The 18,377-nt window shown below is 51.2% G+C and overlaps 6 protein-coding genes across 6 annotated transcripts; 5 read left to right on the top strand and 1 right to left on the bottom strand.

The window, feature by feature from the left end:
* The first annotated feature begins 787 nt into the window (after positions 1-787).
* Positions 788-4,940, top strand: BDV17DRAFT_258146 (non-specific serine/threonine protein kinase). Its single transcript, XM_073757273.1, has 4 exons — positions 788-1,428; positions 1,502-1,619; positions 1,668-1,815; positions 1,865-4,940. The coding sequence occupies exons 1-4, from the start codon at positions 1,346-1,348 to the stop codon at positions 4,216-4,218; spliced, it is 2,703 nt and encodes a 900-aa protein (XP_073617458.1). The 5' UTR covers positions 788-1,345; the 3' UTR covers positions 4,219-4,940.
* Positions 4,941-4,947: 7 nt separating this feature from the next.
* rtt106 (putative negative regulator of DNA transposition (Rtt106)) lies at positions 4,948-6,933 on the top strand. Its single transcript, XM_073764385.1, has 4 exons — positions 4,948-5,314; positions 5,379-5,741; positions 5,806-6,162; positions 6,222-6,933. The coding sequence occupies exons 1-4, from the start codon at positions 5,179-5,181 to the stop codon at positions 6,767-6,769; spliced, it is 1,404 nt and encodes a 467-aa protein (XP_073617459.1). The 5' UTR covers positions 4,948-5,178; the 3' UTR covers positions 6,770-6,933.
* Positions 6,934-8,676: 1,743 nt separating this feature from the next.
* On the top strand, positions 8,677-10,513 carry BDV17DRAFT_34816 (casein kinase I). The gene is made up of 4 exons (XM_073764387.1): positions 8,677-9,119; positions 9,179-9,327; positions 9,374-9,779; positions 9,833-10,513. Exons 1-4 carry the CDS (start codon positions 8,921-8,923, stop codon positions 10,411-10,413), a joined length of 1,335 nt encoding a protein of 444 aa, XP_073617460.1. The 5' UTR covers positions 8,677-8,920; the 3' UTR covers positions 10,414-10,513.
* Positions 10,514-10,976: 463 nt separating this feature from the next.
* Positions 10,977-11,495, top strand: BDV17DRAFT_34812 (uncharacterized protein). The gene has a single exon (XM_073764386.1). It carries the CDS (start codon positions 11,125-11,127, stop codon positions 11,449-11,451), a length of 327 nt encoding a protein of 108 aa, XP_073617461.1. The 5' UTR covers positions 10,977-11,124; the 3' UTR covers positions 11,452-11,495.
* A 1,338-nt stretch (positions 11,496-12,833) lies between these two features.
* On the bottom strand, positions 12,834-14,006 carry BDV17DRAFT_34916 (uncharacterized protein). Its single transcript, XM_073764390.1, has 2 exons — positions 13,499-14,006; positions 12,834-13,382 (listed from the first exon to the last, which is right to left on the bottom strand). The coding sequence occupies exons 1-2, from the start codon at positions 13,909-13,911 to the stop codon at positions 13,151-13,153; spliced, it is 645 nt and encodes a 214-aa protein (XP_073617462.1). The 5' UTR covers positions 13,912-14,006; the 3' UTR covers positions 12,834-13,150.
* Positions 14,007-15,628: 1,622 nt separating this feature from the next.
* Positions 15,629-16,593, top strand: BDV17DRAFT_34878 (uncharacterized protein). Its single transcript, XM_073764389.1, has one exon. The coding sequence runs from the start codon at positions 15,892-15,894 to the stop codon at positions 16,447-16,449; it is 558 nt and encodes a 185-aa protein (XP_073617463.1). The 5' UTR covers positions 15,629-15,891; the 3' UTR covers positions 16,450-16,593.
* Positions 16,594-18,377: the final 1,784 nt, after the last annotated feature.

The following is an 18,377-nucleotide window of genomic DNA, read 5'->3' on the forward strand; positions in this document are numbered from 1 at the left end:
CGAAGGATACGCTATACTTCGAAGACTTCTTCGCCTAAATATGGAAAATACACGGTCAAAAATTGAGTGAAGCACCCAATTGGCGACTGGTGGTAGTCTTCGAGGTGTATTCGAGAAGGAAATGGATCGACTCCTGTCCCAGATTCCCCAAGGATCCAAGACTTCGACCTCCACATCGGCTGTCTGCGTAGTCTATCCTGACTCCCTGAGCTGTGATGCAATGGTCATCCCATACGATCAGTCAGCAAACCAATCAAGTTCAAGCCCGGCGCTGGGACACTCAAAGAAAGCCTGCTATCATGAAAACCTGTCCACCCGTCCACCGGCGGCAGACTAGTGAGGACTAGCGAGATATGTCATCAACGCCCGCTGCTAAATCTGAAGCACTTGCACGCCTTCAACTCAGGGGTTGAACCCACCACGGGAAGGACGAGGTACAGTGCGCTCATCACCTCTGTCGCTGAAAGGTATTGTTGCTGGTATTGAAGGTGTTGTTTCAGCGGAATAAAATGTCCAGAACTCAATCGCAGATGAGCTCCTTGCTGCTTCAGAGCTCCGACAAGAAGATCCCAGCCGCTTTCCCATAGTAGCTCATAGATCGTAAACTTAATCAAACGATGACAGAAACGGGCCACAGCCCACGTTTCCACCAATCTAGAAAATAATGGTTTAATTAGGACAACCTTTGTTGATGTCGTTGCCGTCATTAAACGTTAGTGAGCAGCTCAGGCTCTTGAGGTCCGTTCATCTTCTTCCCCTCAGTCCGCTCGGAGGTTTGGACCATCTTTCTTCATTATTTGTCTCTCCTTACCTTCGCTTCATCCATCGGGCCTTTTTAATGTATGCTTCTTAATATATTCCCTGTGCTGGGCCTGTCGAGTTACATCATCCGTGCCTCTCGCCTCCCGCCACCCGCGCAGGTTCCTGATCCTGGGACCTGTTGTTACTTGTTCCCCATTCCACGGGCTCCGCAAAAAAAAGTCAGCCAGCGCCGACAACTCCAACCTCATTTTCCGTCACATTTCTGTCCGGATTGAAACGCGGCCGAAATCACTTCATTGACCTTGTCCCGCTGATGGGGCTTCAGTCTTTCCCTTCCGCGTTACTCGATCATTCGACCGCCTCCTTCACCGTTTCAAAGCACCCAACCCCCGTTTGACCCTCCCTCATCCCCTCCGAAGAACCTCTTGCCCGCTATAGCGCGTTTTCCATTCGTATCCCTTTCTCCGCTGTTGAATGGCAACCTCACGGCAATCGGAGTCGACCGACGAGACGTTACTGTCACAAACAATAGACATATCCCACTCCGCGGACTTCCTCAGGGTAGGCGGAGTTCTCGAACCACATGCCGCCTCCCAGGACGAGAGCGGAGGTTCAAGCCCAGAAGCAGAAGGAAAAGCTTGCCCAGTCTTACAATGAACTACTCAAGTAAGGGCACCACTCCATCTATCCCTGCGCCGCCTTTGCAAGATAGTGTCTGACCATCCTCGCCACTACTTAGGGAGTTCTCATCGAAAGATCTCCGACATGTTGGAAATTATACACTAGGCCGATTGATCGGAAAGGGCTCCTTTGGCAAAGTCTATCTCGCTTCACATAAACTTACCAACCACTCGAAGGTAAGCTACATTCAGTCAACCTGTTGAAGGTTTGCTGATCAAGTGTAGGTCGTGCTCAAATCATCGGACAAGGAGGATACGAACCTGGCACGAGAGATTCATCATCATCGCCAATTCCTCCACCCCCATATCGCGCGTCTTTATGAAGTGATTGTGACTGAGAAGCTTGTTTGGCTGGTTCTCGAATTCTGCCCTGGTATGACCCACATTCTTTGTAGCTGGTCAAGCCGTCTAACACTCGCTAGGTGACGAACTGTACAACTACCTCCTTAACAATGGCCCGCTACCGATCGACAAGGTTAAGAAGATTTTCACCCAGCTTGTCGGTGCTGTATCATACGTCCACAGCAAATCATGCGTTCACCGCGACCTCAAGCTAGAGAATATTCTACTAGACAAGCACGGGAATGTGAAGCTTTGCGATTTTGGTTTCACCAGGGAATACGAGGGCAAATCGAGCTATCTTCAGACTTTCTGCGGCACCGTATGCTACAGCGCTCCCGAAATGCTCAAGGCCGAGAAATATGCCGGAGAAAAGGTGGATGTCTGGAGCTTGGGGATCATTCTTTATGCGCTCATTGCGGGAGAGCTTCCGTTCGATGACGACGATGACCAGGTCACCAAAGCGCGGATTCTGAGCGAGGAGCCCAACTATAATGACAAGTTTCCCGACGACGCCAAAGCTCTGATCAATTTGCTTCTATCAAAACGACCTCTTCTCCGGCCGAGTTTGAATGATGTTCTCGGCCATCCATTTCTATCCGAGCATGCCTCTGAGCAATTAGCGATCCTGAAGCTTCCTCGTCCACCGCCTTTCTCGACACCTTTGGAAAAGACCACCCTACAGCGGATGAAAAGTGCAGGAATTAATGTCGACGAGGTTGTGGATAGTGTCCTTGCTCAGCGCTGCGACGCTCTGGCCGGTTGGTGGAATCTTCTGATTGAGAAAGAGCAGCGGAAAGAAGCCAAGCGAGAAAGGAAACGAAGGGAACGAGATGCAGAAGCAAAGAACATCCGCCGTCTAAGCGCAGCGAGCAGTCGTCTAGAGAAGATATCGGCTGCTCTAGTCGAAGTGGACGAAGAGGGTCATTCTACTGCTCCAGTCCATGAGCGTGGACGGAGGGATCGCCGGAGCTTGCCCTCGCAGCTCGCCGTTCCTGAGTTGCCGATGCTCCCAGAGCCGCCTCTACAGACTCCTCCGCTCACAACACCTCCACCTCCCGTCGACAAAGATTCAATCCGCTCCCACAGCTCCACCCGTCGTCTTCCTCCAGCGCCTCCTCCCAAGGACCGAAGGCGGTCACGCCCCAGCACTTTGCATGTAAGCGCTTCTCAACCGGAATTGGCACAGCATGGCGGAATCTTCAGTCGCCGTACGGGTCGTCGCCAGTATCCAATTATCAGCCAACTAGCGTCGATAAAGCATTGGTTCGTGGAATCTGCGAAGCGGGCCAAGTCACCTCACCCTAAAGGAGGGGCGTCATCTCGCAAGTTTCTGTCGGAGAAGCTGAGTCCCGCCAAAGGTCAAGAGGGGACGAAAAAGACCGTTTTAACCACTTCAACTACTTCCCAGCCAGCTGATCTAGCAACGCCAACTCAGATAAAACGTGCATCCAATGCGAGCAGCCTGGCACCAAGTAACACATCTTATCCCCACCGTCGCCATTCTTACCCTCGGCAACCACGACCATTAAGTACCAGTGCGAGCCACCGAAACTCGTTGTCACCGTCTCCAATTACTCCTAGAGGCTCATACCGACGATCTTCAGTCGGCCTACGGGGCCGCAAGTCGACTTCTTCATCCGTCTCGTCCATTCGCAGTATTCATCACGGCCACTCCCGGTCAAAGGCTTCGTCTATATCCTCCAACAGCATTGGCTCCGCCTCGACTCCCACCGCTCGCGTGTCAAAGTCCCCGCATACCTCTGTCAAAGTGCTCCCGACGACTCCAGGTGCATCTGCCCGCTTTCCCTCCAACATCCGTTTGGTGCGAAACACAAATAACGGGTTCCGAGACCTCGATGATACTGAAAGTGTAGGCTCTTCGTCGTTCAACGAAGCAGCTCCTGCGCCCATGCTGTACTCTCCGTCATCCGGCCTTGTCTTTGCGCGACGGAAACGGACTACGTTCAAGGGGCCAATGGTTCACACGGCCAACCTTATGGCTTCCGGCGGGATGACCGCAACCGAGTACCCCAACGGGGAGGCCGTCGGTCCTCCCCTCAAAGCAGCCCGACCCGCGACGCGCAAGAGCCAAATCATCCTGGAAGAAGAGGACGCTGAAGACGAGTACGAGGAAGTGGATCAATTTACTGGGACCGAGGAAGAGCCCGCTTCTCCCGTTGGCGTGGGCAGCTGCGAACATCCAGATCCTGACAGTCTTTCTGGGCGCAGCCAGCCTGTTCTTGAGCCTGCTCCTGATCTCGACTCTAGTCCCCTCCGGCCTCCGCGTTCCTCCTCGCTGAGGGCAGCCTCTATGGACCCCATAGTCGGATCGGGGTTCTCTGACAAGACTGCTTTGAACGCCTCTCCAAAATCATTGATATCCGGGAAACGCAGCTTGGGTTCCGCTGCTGACGAAACTGCGACTGCGAAATAGATGTCATCTGTCCCAACTGCTTTGTTGGTATTATTAGCCATTCTTTTTGCACTTATATACCCCTTTTGCGGCTGTTTTCTTTTGCATCCATGAATTTGCGCACTCAATGATGGGCTTGGCTTTTTCTCACACTTTTGGCATTTGTGCCGCCCATTCGACTTTGATTTCTTTATTCTTGACTTGGTCCAGCAGATGGCCACCTTCCTCATATACCCTCTGTTTCCTTTTTGTACACTATTGTCGGATTGGATGTATCAATCTGCGCTTCTGCATGGGTACATGCCCACTCTCCTTGTTTTGTTGCTGGCAATATCTTCTTTCTCGTCATCTGCGACGCTTTGCATATTTGTCGACGGATTCTTGTGCACACAGTTCTCTCGAGGCTGGTCCTGGGCGAACACTGTGTGGTACTTGTAGCAATGCATCTGTCTTTTCCATTGTTTTTATAGATCTAGAACTGCGATTGTGGTCTCTCGTTGTCCGTGATTTTCTTATTGTATATATCAGGTTAAAGATCTGAATCGTGGACAGCGGGAGATATGTTGAGAGAACAGAAGCTCCAAGATGCAGACTTTGTCGGGGTCCCCAGGAAAATGTATCAACTTCGTTACTCTTATGGGTTGTAGATAGTGGAAGTCAAGAAATGTTGTTAAAGCGGCAAGGTTTCTGGGGCAATAATAGTAGATCGCGTTTCTGCTCAGAAATGATTCAAGCAATCAAACAGAATAACCTCTCAGGGTCCATTTATTGGGCGAATTAACTGGTCTCATTACTCCCAAGCACATGCAGGACGGGCCACAGCTACCTACGAGCTGGCTGTCCCTTCTTTCATCTTATCCGCGTCGTCATCCTCTACTCCATCTCATTTTTTGACTTCCAGTTTTTTCCCATATAGACTACGTTGATACATTATTATCTTCATTCGGCGCTCTACCTCCTTTTAGAGCGCCATCCACCAACATGACTTTCGCCACGATAAACTCCGCGCCCCGGACACAACCACAACCCCCAGCACAATCACAGCCCCCAATTCCAGCGATTGAGGATGCCTTTGGCGCTGAGCCCGCGCTGAAGAAACGCGTCTACGATGCGATCGGTGCGCATTCCTACGAACCTGTATCGTACCCAAAATTAATACTAACCCGTTGCATCGTCCCCAGGATCAACCCCTCATCACATCCCTCTCTTCGAAGACATTGCTCGATATGCCTCTAGCCTACGTACAAGAGACGTGAACCCCGTCCAGCCCGTCCAAGTCGTCCACGACGAACCCGTCGCGAAGAAACGCAAGATCGAGAATGGGACTGGAGCTGACAACGGAACTGCAACAAGCGCCGGGGGTGCTCAATCGCTGGCCGATTTGAAAACGCACAAGGCGCTACAGTTCTACATGCAGGATGTATCGTTTGCGATTCCGCAGAGGAAGAAGTTGACGCTGGAGGTTACGGCAGGGAATAAATACCTACGGGCTAGAAATCAGGCGTCGAAGGACGTGGAATTTGGTGTTCCGCTGGATAGGATTCGTATGTTATTTAGCGGATTGGAATTTTCTGGCTTATTTGGGTTGCTAATGGATATTCTCCGCAGAGCATGTTTTGTGCCTTCCCGTCCCGGAGAAGAACCAGCGACAATTCAACTTCTGCGTCATCCCCCAGTATGCCGATGGGATTAACCCTCCTCCGGAGGGCGAGCCGGCCCCCGAGACAATAGTATGGACGGTTAACGATGGGCCTGCGAAGTCCGCCTTCTCGGGACAGGGACAGCAGATCGGGATTGCGGATGGCGAGACGGCTGAGAATCTGGTGCGCCGGATACTCAATGAGAACCTGTCGCATACTTGCGTCGTACGTCCGGATGCGCAAGAGTTTGCCAGCGCCATACCCGAAGCGCATCGCAAGGGAGAAAAGGCATATCACGTCAAGGCATTCCGCGGTAGCAAAGAAGGTATGTTCACCCCTGCGGACTCCGGCTAAATGGCCACGAGCTGACTTGGTTCTTGCTAGGATATCTCTTCCTCCTATCTACCGGGATAATTTTTGGATTCAAGAAACCTCTACTTTTCTTCGCCTTCGAGAACGTCGATTCAATCTCTTATACCTCCGTCCTCCAACGCACTTTCAACCTAAACGTAGTCGCCCGCGCAAACGGCAGCGACGAGACGCAAGAGTTCGAATTCTCCATGATCGACCAGGCCGATTTCTCCGGTATCGATACATACATTAAAACGCACGGTCTACAGGACGCCAGTCTCGCCGAAGCTCGACGCGCGAAACGCTACAATATTAATGGTGCAAAGACAGAAGAAAATGCCGAGGTCGACGCCGCAGAAGTCGAGGAAAGTGAGCTGCAAAAGGCACAGCGCGAGCTAGAAGACCAAGAAGATGAGGAAGAAGAGGACTACGATCCTGGCAGCGATGGCGAAAGCGAGGGAAGCGGCTCCAGCAGCGAGGAAGAGTCAGACGACGACGACGCGGATGCCGACGCGGACGGGAACCTGGTGGTGGACGAGCTCGGGAGCGAAGCGGAGGATGTCCCAGAGAATGAGCTGTAACTCTTGGTGTAGACGATATTGTACGTGTACCAAATACGAGTGAGGAATTTGAACCAGCTAGCTAGCTTTCATCATGTTGTATAGACGTTAGAGTCTACCCTGCTGGCGCTGATAAGCTTCAAACAGGCCGTAGGGTGTTCGTATCAGCCTGTTACACATGTCAAATCGACCGTTGGCCGTGTCATGCATAACCAATCCGTCGATATCTCTGGGCAATGAGCAGTACCCACGTAGTCCACCTTCAGGGACCTAGACAACGGTCTTTGACCCGTCCACGGCACAGGAGCCACAGTTATGACATCTCTTCTCCATCTGCATTCACTACCGTTAGCACCTGAAGGCAAAAATACAAAACCAAGATACAAGAATCAATTGGGCGTCAGTTGGCAGTGGGTCATTTGAAGACGTGTCAGAACTCAGATAAAGCCCTGCGGAGAGGACCTCTTTATGTAGGGGGATGGGGATGATGTATGTATGTATGTAAGCGTATGCAACACAAGGAGAATTATCAGCGAGAATCAGCAGCAGGCACGGTACGCCTGTCATCTAATCTTAGAATGTGCCTGGACCCTGGGTTAAGGTTCAAAAAAATCAACAATAAAATTATCATGACATAATGAAGGAAGAAATCTCAGATCAAGGGAAGGGTACCTAAATCAAGGCGCCGGAATCAAGATTAACTATGGAGAATGCTTGCCCATGATGTTAACGGCCAGAGCCCAGTCACCGCGTAAGAACTTTACCATAACTTACCAGTGAAATCACTCTAGATACGCGCCGTAGCGGTATCGCCGAGTAATGGAGATCTAGACTGATCAGGGGTAGCCTTCTCCGTACCTCGAGCCCAGAAAAGAAAATCTCACTCCCTGGCCTATTGCCGGTGATGTCTTTAAGATTGGGTCTGTGAGATGAAGCATTCCAGAGGCAATCCAATTTTGTAGGCAGGTCACCACAGTAACAGCAGTCCCTTGCACAAGATGATAGTAAGAGTATCTAACTGAATGATCACCCGCCAGGCAGCCGATTGATTCTGACAAGAGCTTATTGCCAAGATCGCCAGTCGCCGGCACTAACTGGAGGAAGCTTCACGTCCAACTCAACACCGCCTGTTGTCTACGCCCGGCTGGCTGTGCTGGAGGAGCGAATTGTGTTACACCTATGTACAGCTCTGGTGAGGACGGGAATATTTTTGTAATATAGCCTTGCAATATACAAATCAATAGTCGTTCGATGCAATGTATCTAAATTGATTAGATTGAGTCTGTCTGGATGGTCGATACCTGATACCAAAGTTACCATACCACGCCCCAGGCCGATCGGGTACTGGCGTCTCGCCCTTACCACTCCCAGACTGGTGCTGGTCGGCCATCTCCTCGCCTCTTTGGAGTCTCTCGCCTCTTCGTCTCGCTCTTGACCCTTGTCCGTTCTCCCTCACGGACTCTCTGCTCTTCAGTCTTTCTCCGCCTCGTTTTCCTTTTCCTGCATCGGTCGTCTGAGGCGTCCCTCCCCTTACCCACTCACCGTCCTCCGTCGATCTGCATCGACCTCCTTCCTGCTTCTTCCTCTCTTCCTTTCACCTCCATCTCTCCCTATCCGCCTTCGAGATCTCCATTCAACCGCTGCTGGCCGCAGTTCTTCAGACTGCCGCGCAGTTGGTGCTGATTCCTGGGGCTTCCTGCTTTTCGAGTCCGTGCTTTCTGATCTTGAGTCTCTCGCCGTATCGTGCAATTGCTCTCAACTTCGACTTCGACACGACTTCCGCACCCTGAATCGAGACCTCCTCACTTTGACCTTGAAGACACCTCAATAGCTTCCACCTCCTCATCCGCTACCATTCTATCGCTCCGCTTCTCTTCGACTTCGTTTCCCGGAGATATCCTCGCGATTACCAGTCCTCCGCGTTCGGTGTCATCGAATCTGTCCTATACCTTCTACACTTTGGGTTATTGCATGAATGGTATAGCTTAGCACATCTCGGACGTCTCTGTAAGCGATTTACCCCAACCGTTATCCCATCCTGGTCACCTGCGAGCCCGGGGAGTTTTGTTTGTCGTTTGCTAACCAAATAGCCTTCACGTGTTTGCCGCCCGTCGAGTCTCCCGCACGTTCGTTCGTCGTTAAGGTTTCCAGACTCGCATCGCCCGCGCAGACATGGCTTCCTCATCGTCCAACGTGGTGGGTGTCCACTACAGAGTAGGAAAGAAAATTGGTGAAGGGTCTTTTGGTGTAATTTTCGAGGGCACAAATCTCCTGAACAACCAGCATGTTGCCATTAAGTTCGAGCCCCGGAAAAGCGATGCTCCTCAGCTACGAGACGAGTATCGGACCTACAAGATCTTGGTTGGATGCCGTAAGTTTGAATCCACACAGCTGCAGTCCGAAGAAGCATCGATTAACTGACTTGATTAGCTGGTATCCCCAATGTCTACTACTTTGGTCAGGAAGGTCTGCACAATATCCTGGTGATTGACCTTCTCGGTCCTAGTCTTGAGGACTTGTTCGATCACTGCAACCGACGGTTCTCCGTAAAGACCGTCGTTATGGTCGCCAAGCAGATGGTGAGTTTCGAATTTCCCTGTTTCAAACTATCGTCTGACCGTCTAGCTCTCTCGCGTTCAAACAATCCACGAAAAGAACTTGATCTACCGTGATATTAAGCCCGATAACTTCCTCATCGGTCGCCCGAGCTCCAAGGCCGCTAACGTGATCCACGTCGTTGATTTCGGTATGGCCAAGCAATATCGAGACCCGAAAACCAAGCAACACATTCCATACCGCGAGCGAAAGTCGCTGTCAGGTACAGCGCGTTACATGAGTATCAACACCCACCTGGGACGCGAGCAGTCACGACGAGATGACCTTGAGGCCTTGGGCCACGTTTTTATGTACTTCCTTCGGGGTGGTCTGCCGTGGCAGGGCCTGAAGGCTGCCACCAACAAGCAAAAGTACGAGAAGATTGGAGAGAAGAAGCAGACTACCGCCATCAAAGAGCTCTGCGAGGGTTTCCCAGGTCGGTCTTCACTTTATCATTCTCTCACTGAACTCACTAACCTGGTTTAGAAGAATTCAACAAGTATCTGAGCTATGTCCGCAACCTTGGTTTCGAAGACACTCCCGACTACGATTACCTGCGGGATCTGCTTACCCAGGCTCTCAAGAACGCCGGGGAAGTCGAGGACGGAGAGTACGACTGGATGAAGCTCAACAACGGCAGAGGATGGGAATTCAAGCCGTACTCGTCTCAACAGGCTCTCCACAACTCAGCCCTCCCCACTTCTGCCAGGGACATCCACGGCCAACAAATGCGCAACAGCAGTCAAAGACCCGGGGTGACCGCAGACCGTTTAAACGCCGCGCAACCCCCGCCCCCCTCCCCAGCGAAACCCGGAGTCGGGAAGACGCGCGAGCAGCAAAACGTCAGAGGCGGCATCCCACCGAAACGCCAGAGCGGGGGGTTCGACGCGACACCAGCGGCGTCGACGGTGGCTCAGTTCCAAAACTCGAACGCAAACATCCCGGGTCGGGTCGGCAGTCCGGCAAACCAGGCGAAGAACCAGCCAGCTCCAGGCGGTCAGCAGGCGGATAATGAACCGCAGCCCACCTTCGTGCAGAAGGTGATGAAAGCGTTATGCTGCGGTAGGTGATCATTCTACTGCCCCCCTAAGTGTGTCTGTCCAGCCTGCTCATCTATCCTAAGGTTGAACGGTTGACACCTTTGTTCTGAATACGGATCTTGCAATTCTCCATAATATCTCTGTCGCATTGGGTTTCGGCCCTTCATTCCTTTTCTTGTTCGGGAGGGTTGGAGGGCACATGGTCTACACTGTTATAACTCGCCGGGGTTCATCCTATGATCCTAGGATAGCGAGGCTTGCCAAACTTGCAGGCAGGTGGACACTTGTAATGGGGCGGATATATTGTTCTATAATTCTCATCGACGGGCCCGCTGGCAACCGCTCCGACTTTGTTTCGTTGCCTAATCGTCAAGGCTAGTTGGATTCTGAAGCGGGCTGGACCTCTCGGAGCGAACCCTCCTTCACCTCTACATCTTCTCGTCATTATGCTCCCATCACTCACTCGTTATGGTGCTACGGCTTTGGAACGGCGAACTTGAGTTTGTTTTTGTGCGTCTTTTGGTTGTCTCTATTCCTGCACTGCTTTGTCCGCATTTCTGGCATGAGCCATATAATTCTAGATTTCATCTTGTTCTGATTCTGATTCTGAGTATATGACGACCGCGCGAGTTCCTGGCTTTCTCACGAGTCACCCTTGACATCATCGTCGCGCTGTTCTCGCAGCTCTACGATTTATGTCATGGAGAAGTTAACGATGGCAGCAAGGCGTTTTGGCATCCGATGGATAAAACCTCGCGCGTTCCGTTCCGTTCCGTTCCGTTCAGGGCAGTCCAGTCCTCGATCTATGTGGCATTTTTAGCATCTAACTGTCTGTCGCCTGCAATATCTGCGGATAATTCTCGTCGATCAGGAGTTTTGAGTTTGCAAGGGTTGGTTCTGCTTTGCTTTGCTCTGCTCTGTTCTGCGCCGTTTTGTCCTGTCTGCAGCATCATCGCGCAGCCTGTTGAGCCTCGTCCTTCCTCTTTTCTTTCTTGGTTTCCTGTTCTTGTTCTCGTGCTCGCGCCATCAGTTGTCTTGTCTTGTCTTGCCTGCATCATTGTTCATTAAAGAGCGCTCCTACTACTTGCAGTTACAGTACTTACCTACTTCTTCCCATTCCGTCGTGTCTTGAGTAAACCCTCTTCGATCAGCTAATTTACAGTCTACCGTCACCATTCGCATTCCGTCTCGCATCAATCTTTTGCATTAGTTGGCGCGGCATGTGGCCGCGCTTGTTGTTCGGTCGTGATGTGACAATGCATAGAGTACTACTTACTACAATAATAGTCCGTGTATACATACATTGCTCCATTTCGATTTAGTACGCATATTCTAGCTAAACGACCCAGTACTACATACCGACTCCGTCCTTCGCTACGTATCTTACTTATCGTACGAATCATCTCCCTGTCAGTACCAACTACTATCAAGTAGTGGTGAATGCTGGCCGAGTAGACGACGACACCACAGCCATAGATGTATGTTGCTAGTATATTGTACTGGACCGGTCCAATAAGCACCAAGGTGCTCGGAATTCCTGACTAAATCAGGCGACGCCCGTTCTCGGGTTCGGATTCGGGTCTCGGTTCTTGTGGAATCACCGATGCGCGTACTGTAGCGTGCCAGAGCATTAGGATTATTCTTCTGCCTAGGCTAATCTTATAGTTGCCGATTGTTGTCTGGTGGTGTCTTGGGGGGAGTCAGCATGGGGGGTTACGTGGACTGGGGCATATATATATATCTGTAGACCGGCGTCTTCCTACATGTGCCAACCTCCATTGATGATGCAATGAACTCCAGTCTACTTGATTGTTTCTTGGCGATGTCGGGGAGATGAGATGAGCGGGCGTTGTACGGTTGGGTGGCATACATATATCTCTCTCGCTCGCTCTCGCAGACCCCTTTCCGTAGAAAATGCTACCCTCCGTTGATAGACGCGATGGACCCTGATGTCGAGGAAATACGATGAGCGGCGGTTATATGGTCCGGTGACGCGCAACATATATATATGTATATATCCATTCAGACCTGACTTTCCTAATATATGTAACCCCCATTGACAGACGCATTGAGTCCGTGCACGTACACACATGTACCTACCTAGAATCGAACACAGCAGTATGGGACTATACATACCGATGTTCAACGACCATCAGGAGAAGAAATTCATGTTCATGGCGTCAATATGCTTACACGACGCGTAATGCTCTTCGACGATCTGAAGCAAAAAGCAGGGTAAGTAAGTGATCCAACCAAGAGGGCCTGCCTAAGTTCCAGGGCAATATAGATCATGGAATTGAGAAGTATGTATATATAATATGGAATTGTATATGTACTTCGTGGGGCTTACGGAGTATGTCGAAGAAGTAGGCACTGAAGCCACGACATAGCAAAATGGAAAGACTACGAAAGGCATGCGGGACTCAAGTCCCTTTTCGAAGGTCCCAGACGCCTGGATATCGTAAAAGAAAGAGCTGCTTCGCAATGCACCTTAACTCAAATACTCAATCCGCAACTCTAATTTAGGGCTAGGGGGCTGGGAACCGAACTGCACGACAGGCCAGGATGAGTTCCTTGAACCAAACCTCCAAGACGGAGCAAGACGGATAGCGCAGCTTCGTCCGGGCGTTCTTTCATTGCCCTGAGGTGCCCTGAGGTTCGGACTGGACCCGTGTCAAAGGGCCACTGAGGCGGAGGAAGCGAGGCTTTCACCACACCGCAAGTGTAGACCGACGTTGAGAACCCGAGCCAAGTTCGGACTTACCTTCTAAGCGACCCTCGCTTCCGAACCCGAGTAATACAAACTGACCAAAGAGAGTGAAAACAGGCGAGCCTTGCCATCGGCGTCGCCGGGATCGTCGACCCGTGATTGTGGTAAGACTGGTGAGCCGAAAGACAAACAAAGACAGACTTTGCGATCCCTTAGTAAAAACAATTGTTTAACGGCGTCGACCGCAGGCTTGACCAGCGCATGACCAATAGTACAGAGTCGTAGACCACTTGAGCGTTGAAAGTCCCATGTCAGCAAGCCACGGCGGTAAACCTTACTCCGTGGTTCAAACCAGGAAGTTGGGATTTCGACCAGGTGTCAGCCACGCCCCTTTTGAGGTCTTGCCTTTGTCTTTGTCGTTCTGGCTCGTCGGCGCTAGCCCTCATGGGCACTAGTCGTCGTGACTCGCGAGCGAGCTGCAGGCTTGCAGCAGCAGAGAAGATGCTAATCGGGAATTGGGCCCAAATAGCGGGGTTGAAGCTGCGTCTTTCTTTCTTTAATCGTCGGAGGTTTAGGAGTGCCGGCGTTTCCGAGCTTATTGTTCGAGTCATTATTGGAGCCATGTGCAGATAGAATGTGGAATCACGGGAGCGGGGTAGAACCGATGCTGCGCCTTCTGCCGAAAGGGGTCTGGGGATTCTATTCTGAGCTGCTGAGGTTAGTGGAGGAAGTTGATCCGGGGAAGCTGTCGCGTCGCAAATTTGTGAGCTTCGCCGAGACATCGGGCGAGATAGTAATCGATCATGCCATTCTTGCATTTGAGATGTCAAGAAAGACCTGAGTCTCAGAGTCCATTTGAAGCTTTGGGTTGCAGGCACACATGCAGTGCCTGTCGTTTCTCAGCCTGCATTGCATACCTGATGCTTCACTAGCTGTTTGCTCCCCAGCTCAGATTCCAGCTCCCCGTACAGGTATTCGCATCCTGGATTGACGCGAGCCGGTCTTAATTCAGTCTCGTCTAAGTTGGCAGACAGGGGATAAGCCAGCGAGCCAATACACTTGCTTGTCTGGTATCTTGTCAACGGCGAGTAGGAAGCGAGTCTCAGATTCAATTCTGACACATCGCCCAGCTAACGCTGCAGTGCAGTAGCTTGTCGACCACCTCCGCATGGACATTGCGCAATAATGAGCTGGTTGACAATGCCGTCATAGCGCAGGCGGCAACAAACGTCTATTTGGCCGTTGAGAAGTTGGCTGTAGCTACAGTGACCAATCTTGGGTTGGAATGCAGCTGCTGGTCGGCAAATCGAGCGGGGGAGAGTCAAGAGTCAAGCCACCGGTGGTTGAGGTCTGTTCGTACTCTGCACGGAGGGAGGGCTCTTGTCTTTGTTTCCTTTTTCTGTGCTAGCGTCATTCGAATGGTCGGATCGTTGCCCTCGTTGGACTCTAGACTGGGGGATTTGACTTTTTGGCTGGTGCGTGGAGTGATGAAGAGTCTGGACAATCTGGAGGGGCGGAAGATGCCGCCTCCAAGTCACGTGATTCGAAGTCTAGCAACTTCTCAGATGTTCAGTCAGTCTTCAAGACGCGGTTGACACACAAAAATTTGAATGATCTTCAGCCAAATCGGATGGATGACATCATAGTCGCGGCAACAAGTCCGTGCCCACTGCATGTCGTTTCAAGATCCGCCTTCTTATGTTTCTTTTGGGAGGTTGTTCGTTGCAGAGGGTCCAAAGGCTAGGTTAGGCGAGCTCCGTAGATCGCAGCGGTAGAGGGAAGGATGGAGAAAGTTACATAAAAGATACCAATTGGTGGAGCAAAACAACAATAATCATGGTTTCATATGACTTGAGCGTCTCCACAGAGTCTAGAATTGTGTTCTGGATGTTGAGTTGCCGACGGATAACCTCGGAGTGGGTAGGCATAGAGGTCGAGGTTGCAATAATAGGAATATGGCATGTTCCTACTGACGAACTGAGTTTTTCAGTAGTGAATGATTGTCGCTCGGAGATCATTGTTATTTGGCAAAGTTTATCGATGGAACTGTATTTCGCACTTTATAATCTAGAGTAAGAAAAACAGAATCAGAATGCTATCTTCTAGTCGAGATAGGGTTGGCAGCCGAGTCGGAGCGGTGGATATGCTCCGGGACCCTGTCGGTGGATCGCAGTCTCGATTCCATGGAAACCAGTAGTCAGACATCGATCTTCTCGTCATCCTCGGAGTTGTCTTGTCTTCCGGAACATTATTACTCGAGTCATACAGATAGACCGACTTGTTCTTTGAGACTTTGAGCCGCGGTGGCTGCCGAGTATAGCAGGGCACGGAAGTCAAAGGCGGACCCTCTATACAGAGTATGGACTTCATTGAGTAGTCGGAGAATTCAGGAAAGTCTTTAATATACTCTGGCTAGGCGCTGACTGCATTGGCATCATGATGAAGATATTCTTCTGTAGGCAATAGGGCAACGGCGCAGGTTACACCATCAAGTTGCCACCGCTTTGCCTTGAAGGGTTGCCCGATTCCATAACGGCGGTTCGAGCAATGTTCTAGAAGCCGTTCCTGGGGATAACTCGGCCTCTAAGATTACGGTGAGAGGACCTTGTGAGAGTACGGAGTACGAGGGGCTGCAGAGTCGATACAAAGCGGACTGAATACTGAGATGCCCTGATTATCATGCGAATCATGCGAATCATGAAAATCACGGACTGAGGGTGTTCCAAGGTTTGGTTGACGATGATCGGCGCATATCGCACGATACAAACCTTGAAGATCTCGAAGAATGACGTGATGCAATGCTTGTTCCTGATAAGGGAGAGTCTGCCCATCGAGTCGCCTGCTGTGTCACGGATTCTGCCATCTATCCAGATAGCTGTGGACTGCAGTGTGACACCGATCTCCACGGGTACGTAAGCACATTTGTGCAATTGACCGGTTCAGCGTCAAGACTCCAGTCAGCATTCTGCCATGGATTCATAAAGGAAGGAGAAAATCGCGTGAGCAGTAGGGAGCGGGCAGGAGATCACGTTGTTGGCCGGTGTGGGGTGCTGGGCGCCACCGGTCGGCTGCTGATAGGCCGCGCACAATCCTTCCACGCCCCCGCAGTTATGGCCACGCAAGGCCCGTGGGCTGCAGTCGCTGACTGGTTGGTCGGCCGCTGGGCTTCCAACTCGGCTACTGCAGGGTTAGTTTGGTCGCATTCTTTGAAAATTCTTTGCCTGTTCTGCCGGGTTCTGGAAAATGTTAGCCTCTCTTTGCTTTTTCCTTGTCTGGTCTTGTTCCTTCGTTTCGCCGCACGCAAACTCGATGTGGTTAAGACACCACCACAGAGTATTATCTTTTGTGTCGAGTAGTGTCCACTCTGAAGGGACCTTGCGAAGTTGCGATGGAATTGTCATCATTGTTAAAGAACGAGCAGTGGCCTGATATTGTGGGCGTTGCTGTGACACATTACATGTAGCACAATGCTGCATCAGCCTGCAGGCCCTTGCAGGGCTTGCCCATGAAAGGCCAGGCAGCAGGGATGGGGTGAGCTCGGCGCCAGATCAAACACAGCAGAGAGGCAGAGAGGCAGAGCTGGCATCGCCGCATCAGGCCAGGATCGGAGCGATCTAGACGGTTGTGGCTTAGTGTGGGTCTGATTAGGCAAGAGCACAGTGGCCCTGTAAGTCGTTGCAAAGAGTCTTGGGTGAGACCAGGCAAACGCCAGACGGCGCAGTGTGCAACCGGCCGACTGCCTGTCCGACCCTGCTTAGCCACGGTCTTGTTTCTAGAATTCTGCAGATAGAAGACAGCAAATATTTTAAATGACACGGCATTCTATAGTCCGCTGCATAAGCCATAATCAAAGTGATAGACAGAGTGCATTACATCTCCTTGCTTCAATATGCACCGCCTGCTTGGCGATCCGCAGATCCTTCAGCGCTTGCCCCAATTAGCGCATGAGGCACCCCCCAGTCAGGCCGTGGTGCACTGAGGTCGCTTTGAATCTTTGACGACCCTTCAGCCTTTCAGGGAACTCAACGACTCTTGAAGGATGATATCGTTGCTTTTCCTGTCGCAGCAGCAGTTCGGCCCTCGGAAAGTTCCACCATAATGGCTTGCAGAGTTACAGAGATAAAGCCAATCTTTCAGTCTGAGACTGCCCTCCCCAGTCTGGTTCAAAGAAGCTCAGAGGGATAAAAGCCTTGTAGGGGTAGACTAAACGCAATTGAATCATTCATGACGCTTGATCTCGGCCCGTTCATATCTCGTGTCTCGTCACCCGATCTATTTTCTTTTCTTTAATGTATTTTTTTTTCTCCGTTGTTGCCACCCTTGAGCTTCGGCTTGGCTGTGTGTCCCTACAAAATCTGCGCATGTCCTTGTTCCTGAACTGTAGATGCCCTCAATTTTTCCCTTGGATACACAAACATCCACTGTACTATAGCTTGTTTCGCGCCTCCTACTTCTACTTAATCCCATCGCCTGCCGCAAGCTGAGCGATTTATCACATCGACACCCTACCCAAACCTTCCTTGCGTTTTCTTGCAGGCTTCTGTCGCACTTGTATTGCATGATTGCATGATATCACAGCTGGGTGAGTTTCGACATTTCTTCTGTTCTGGGTGCAACAACAAAAATTGGATGGATGATCTTCAGGAATCCATGATCCATCCATTCCAGACTTTTCCCTCTCAGTTTGGGTCTTGAGTCTTGAATCTTTCCAATCAGTGTTGTCATCATTCTGGGCCAATCGTCTTATCAGAATGGGGCGCCGACCTCGGCCTGATAGGAGGACGCCCGCCAGGTTCTGGCTCGGAGCAAACGGCGTTGATTGGGCATTCCGCCCCGCTAGCCCCTCTAGTTTAGTCTAAGCTGGCCTCGGACCAAGTGGGCCCCAGCAGAAGTTGGCTGATCAGCGCCATCACATCACTTCTCACTTCATTTCGCTCCCAATCCAGCTCCACCCGCTCTGTGTCTGAGTCCCTCTGACTCTGACCCTCTCTCTCTGTTATATGCCTTCTCCTCCTTGCTCCCTGTCTCTGTTTGCCCGCGTCATTGTTAACCTTCCTTCCTTATCTTTCCTTTCCCTCCCCTCTATGCTTTAGTTTTGTATGACTTGGGATGCGCTTATCCCACCAATGATCCATCTTTCTCGCTCCATCGCTCTCTTTTCCCTCACTAACCGCCCGCCCTCTCCTCCAGCCTTCGTCGCTACTCGCTTCTCCTCTTGATATCTGATCCATCTCTCGCCGGTCACACACCTCCCGCTCTCTCGGCTTCTCGCATTCGTTTCAAA

Source organism: Aspergillus undulatus (genome assembly GCF_047715775.1).
Source record: "Aspergillus undulatus strain CBS 261.88 unplaced genomic scaffold BDV17scaffold_13, whole genome shotgun sequence".
In the NCBI taxonomy this organism is placed as follows: Eukaryota; Fungi; Ascomycota; class Eurotiomycetes; order Eurotiales; family Aspergillaceae; genus Aspergillus; species Aspergillus undulatus.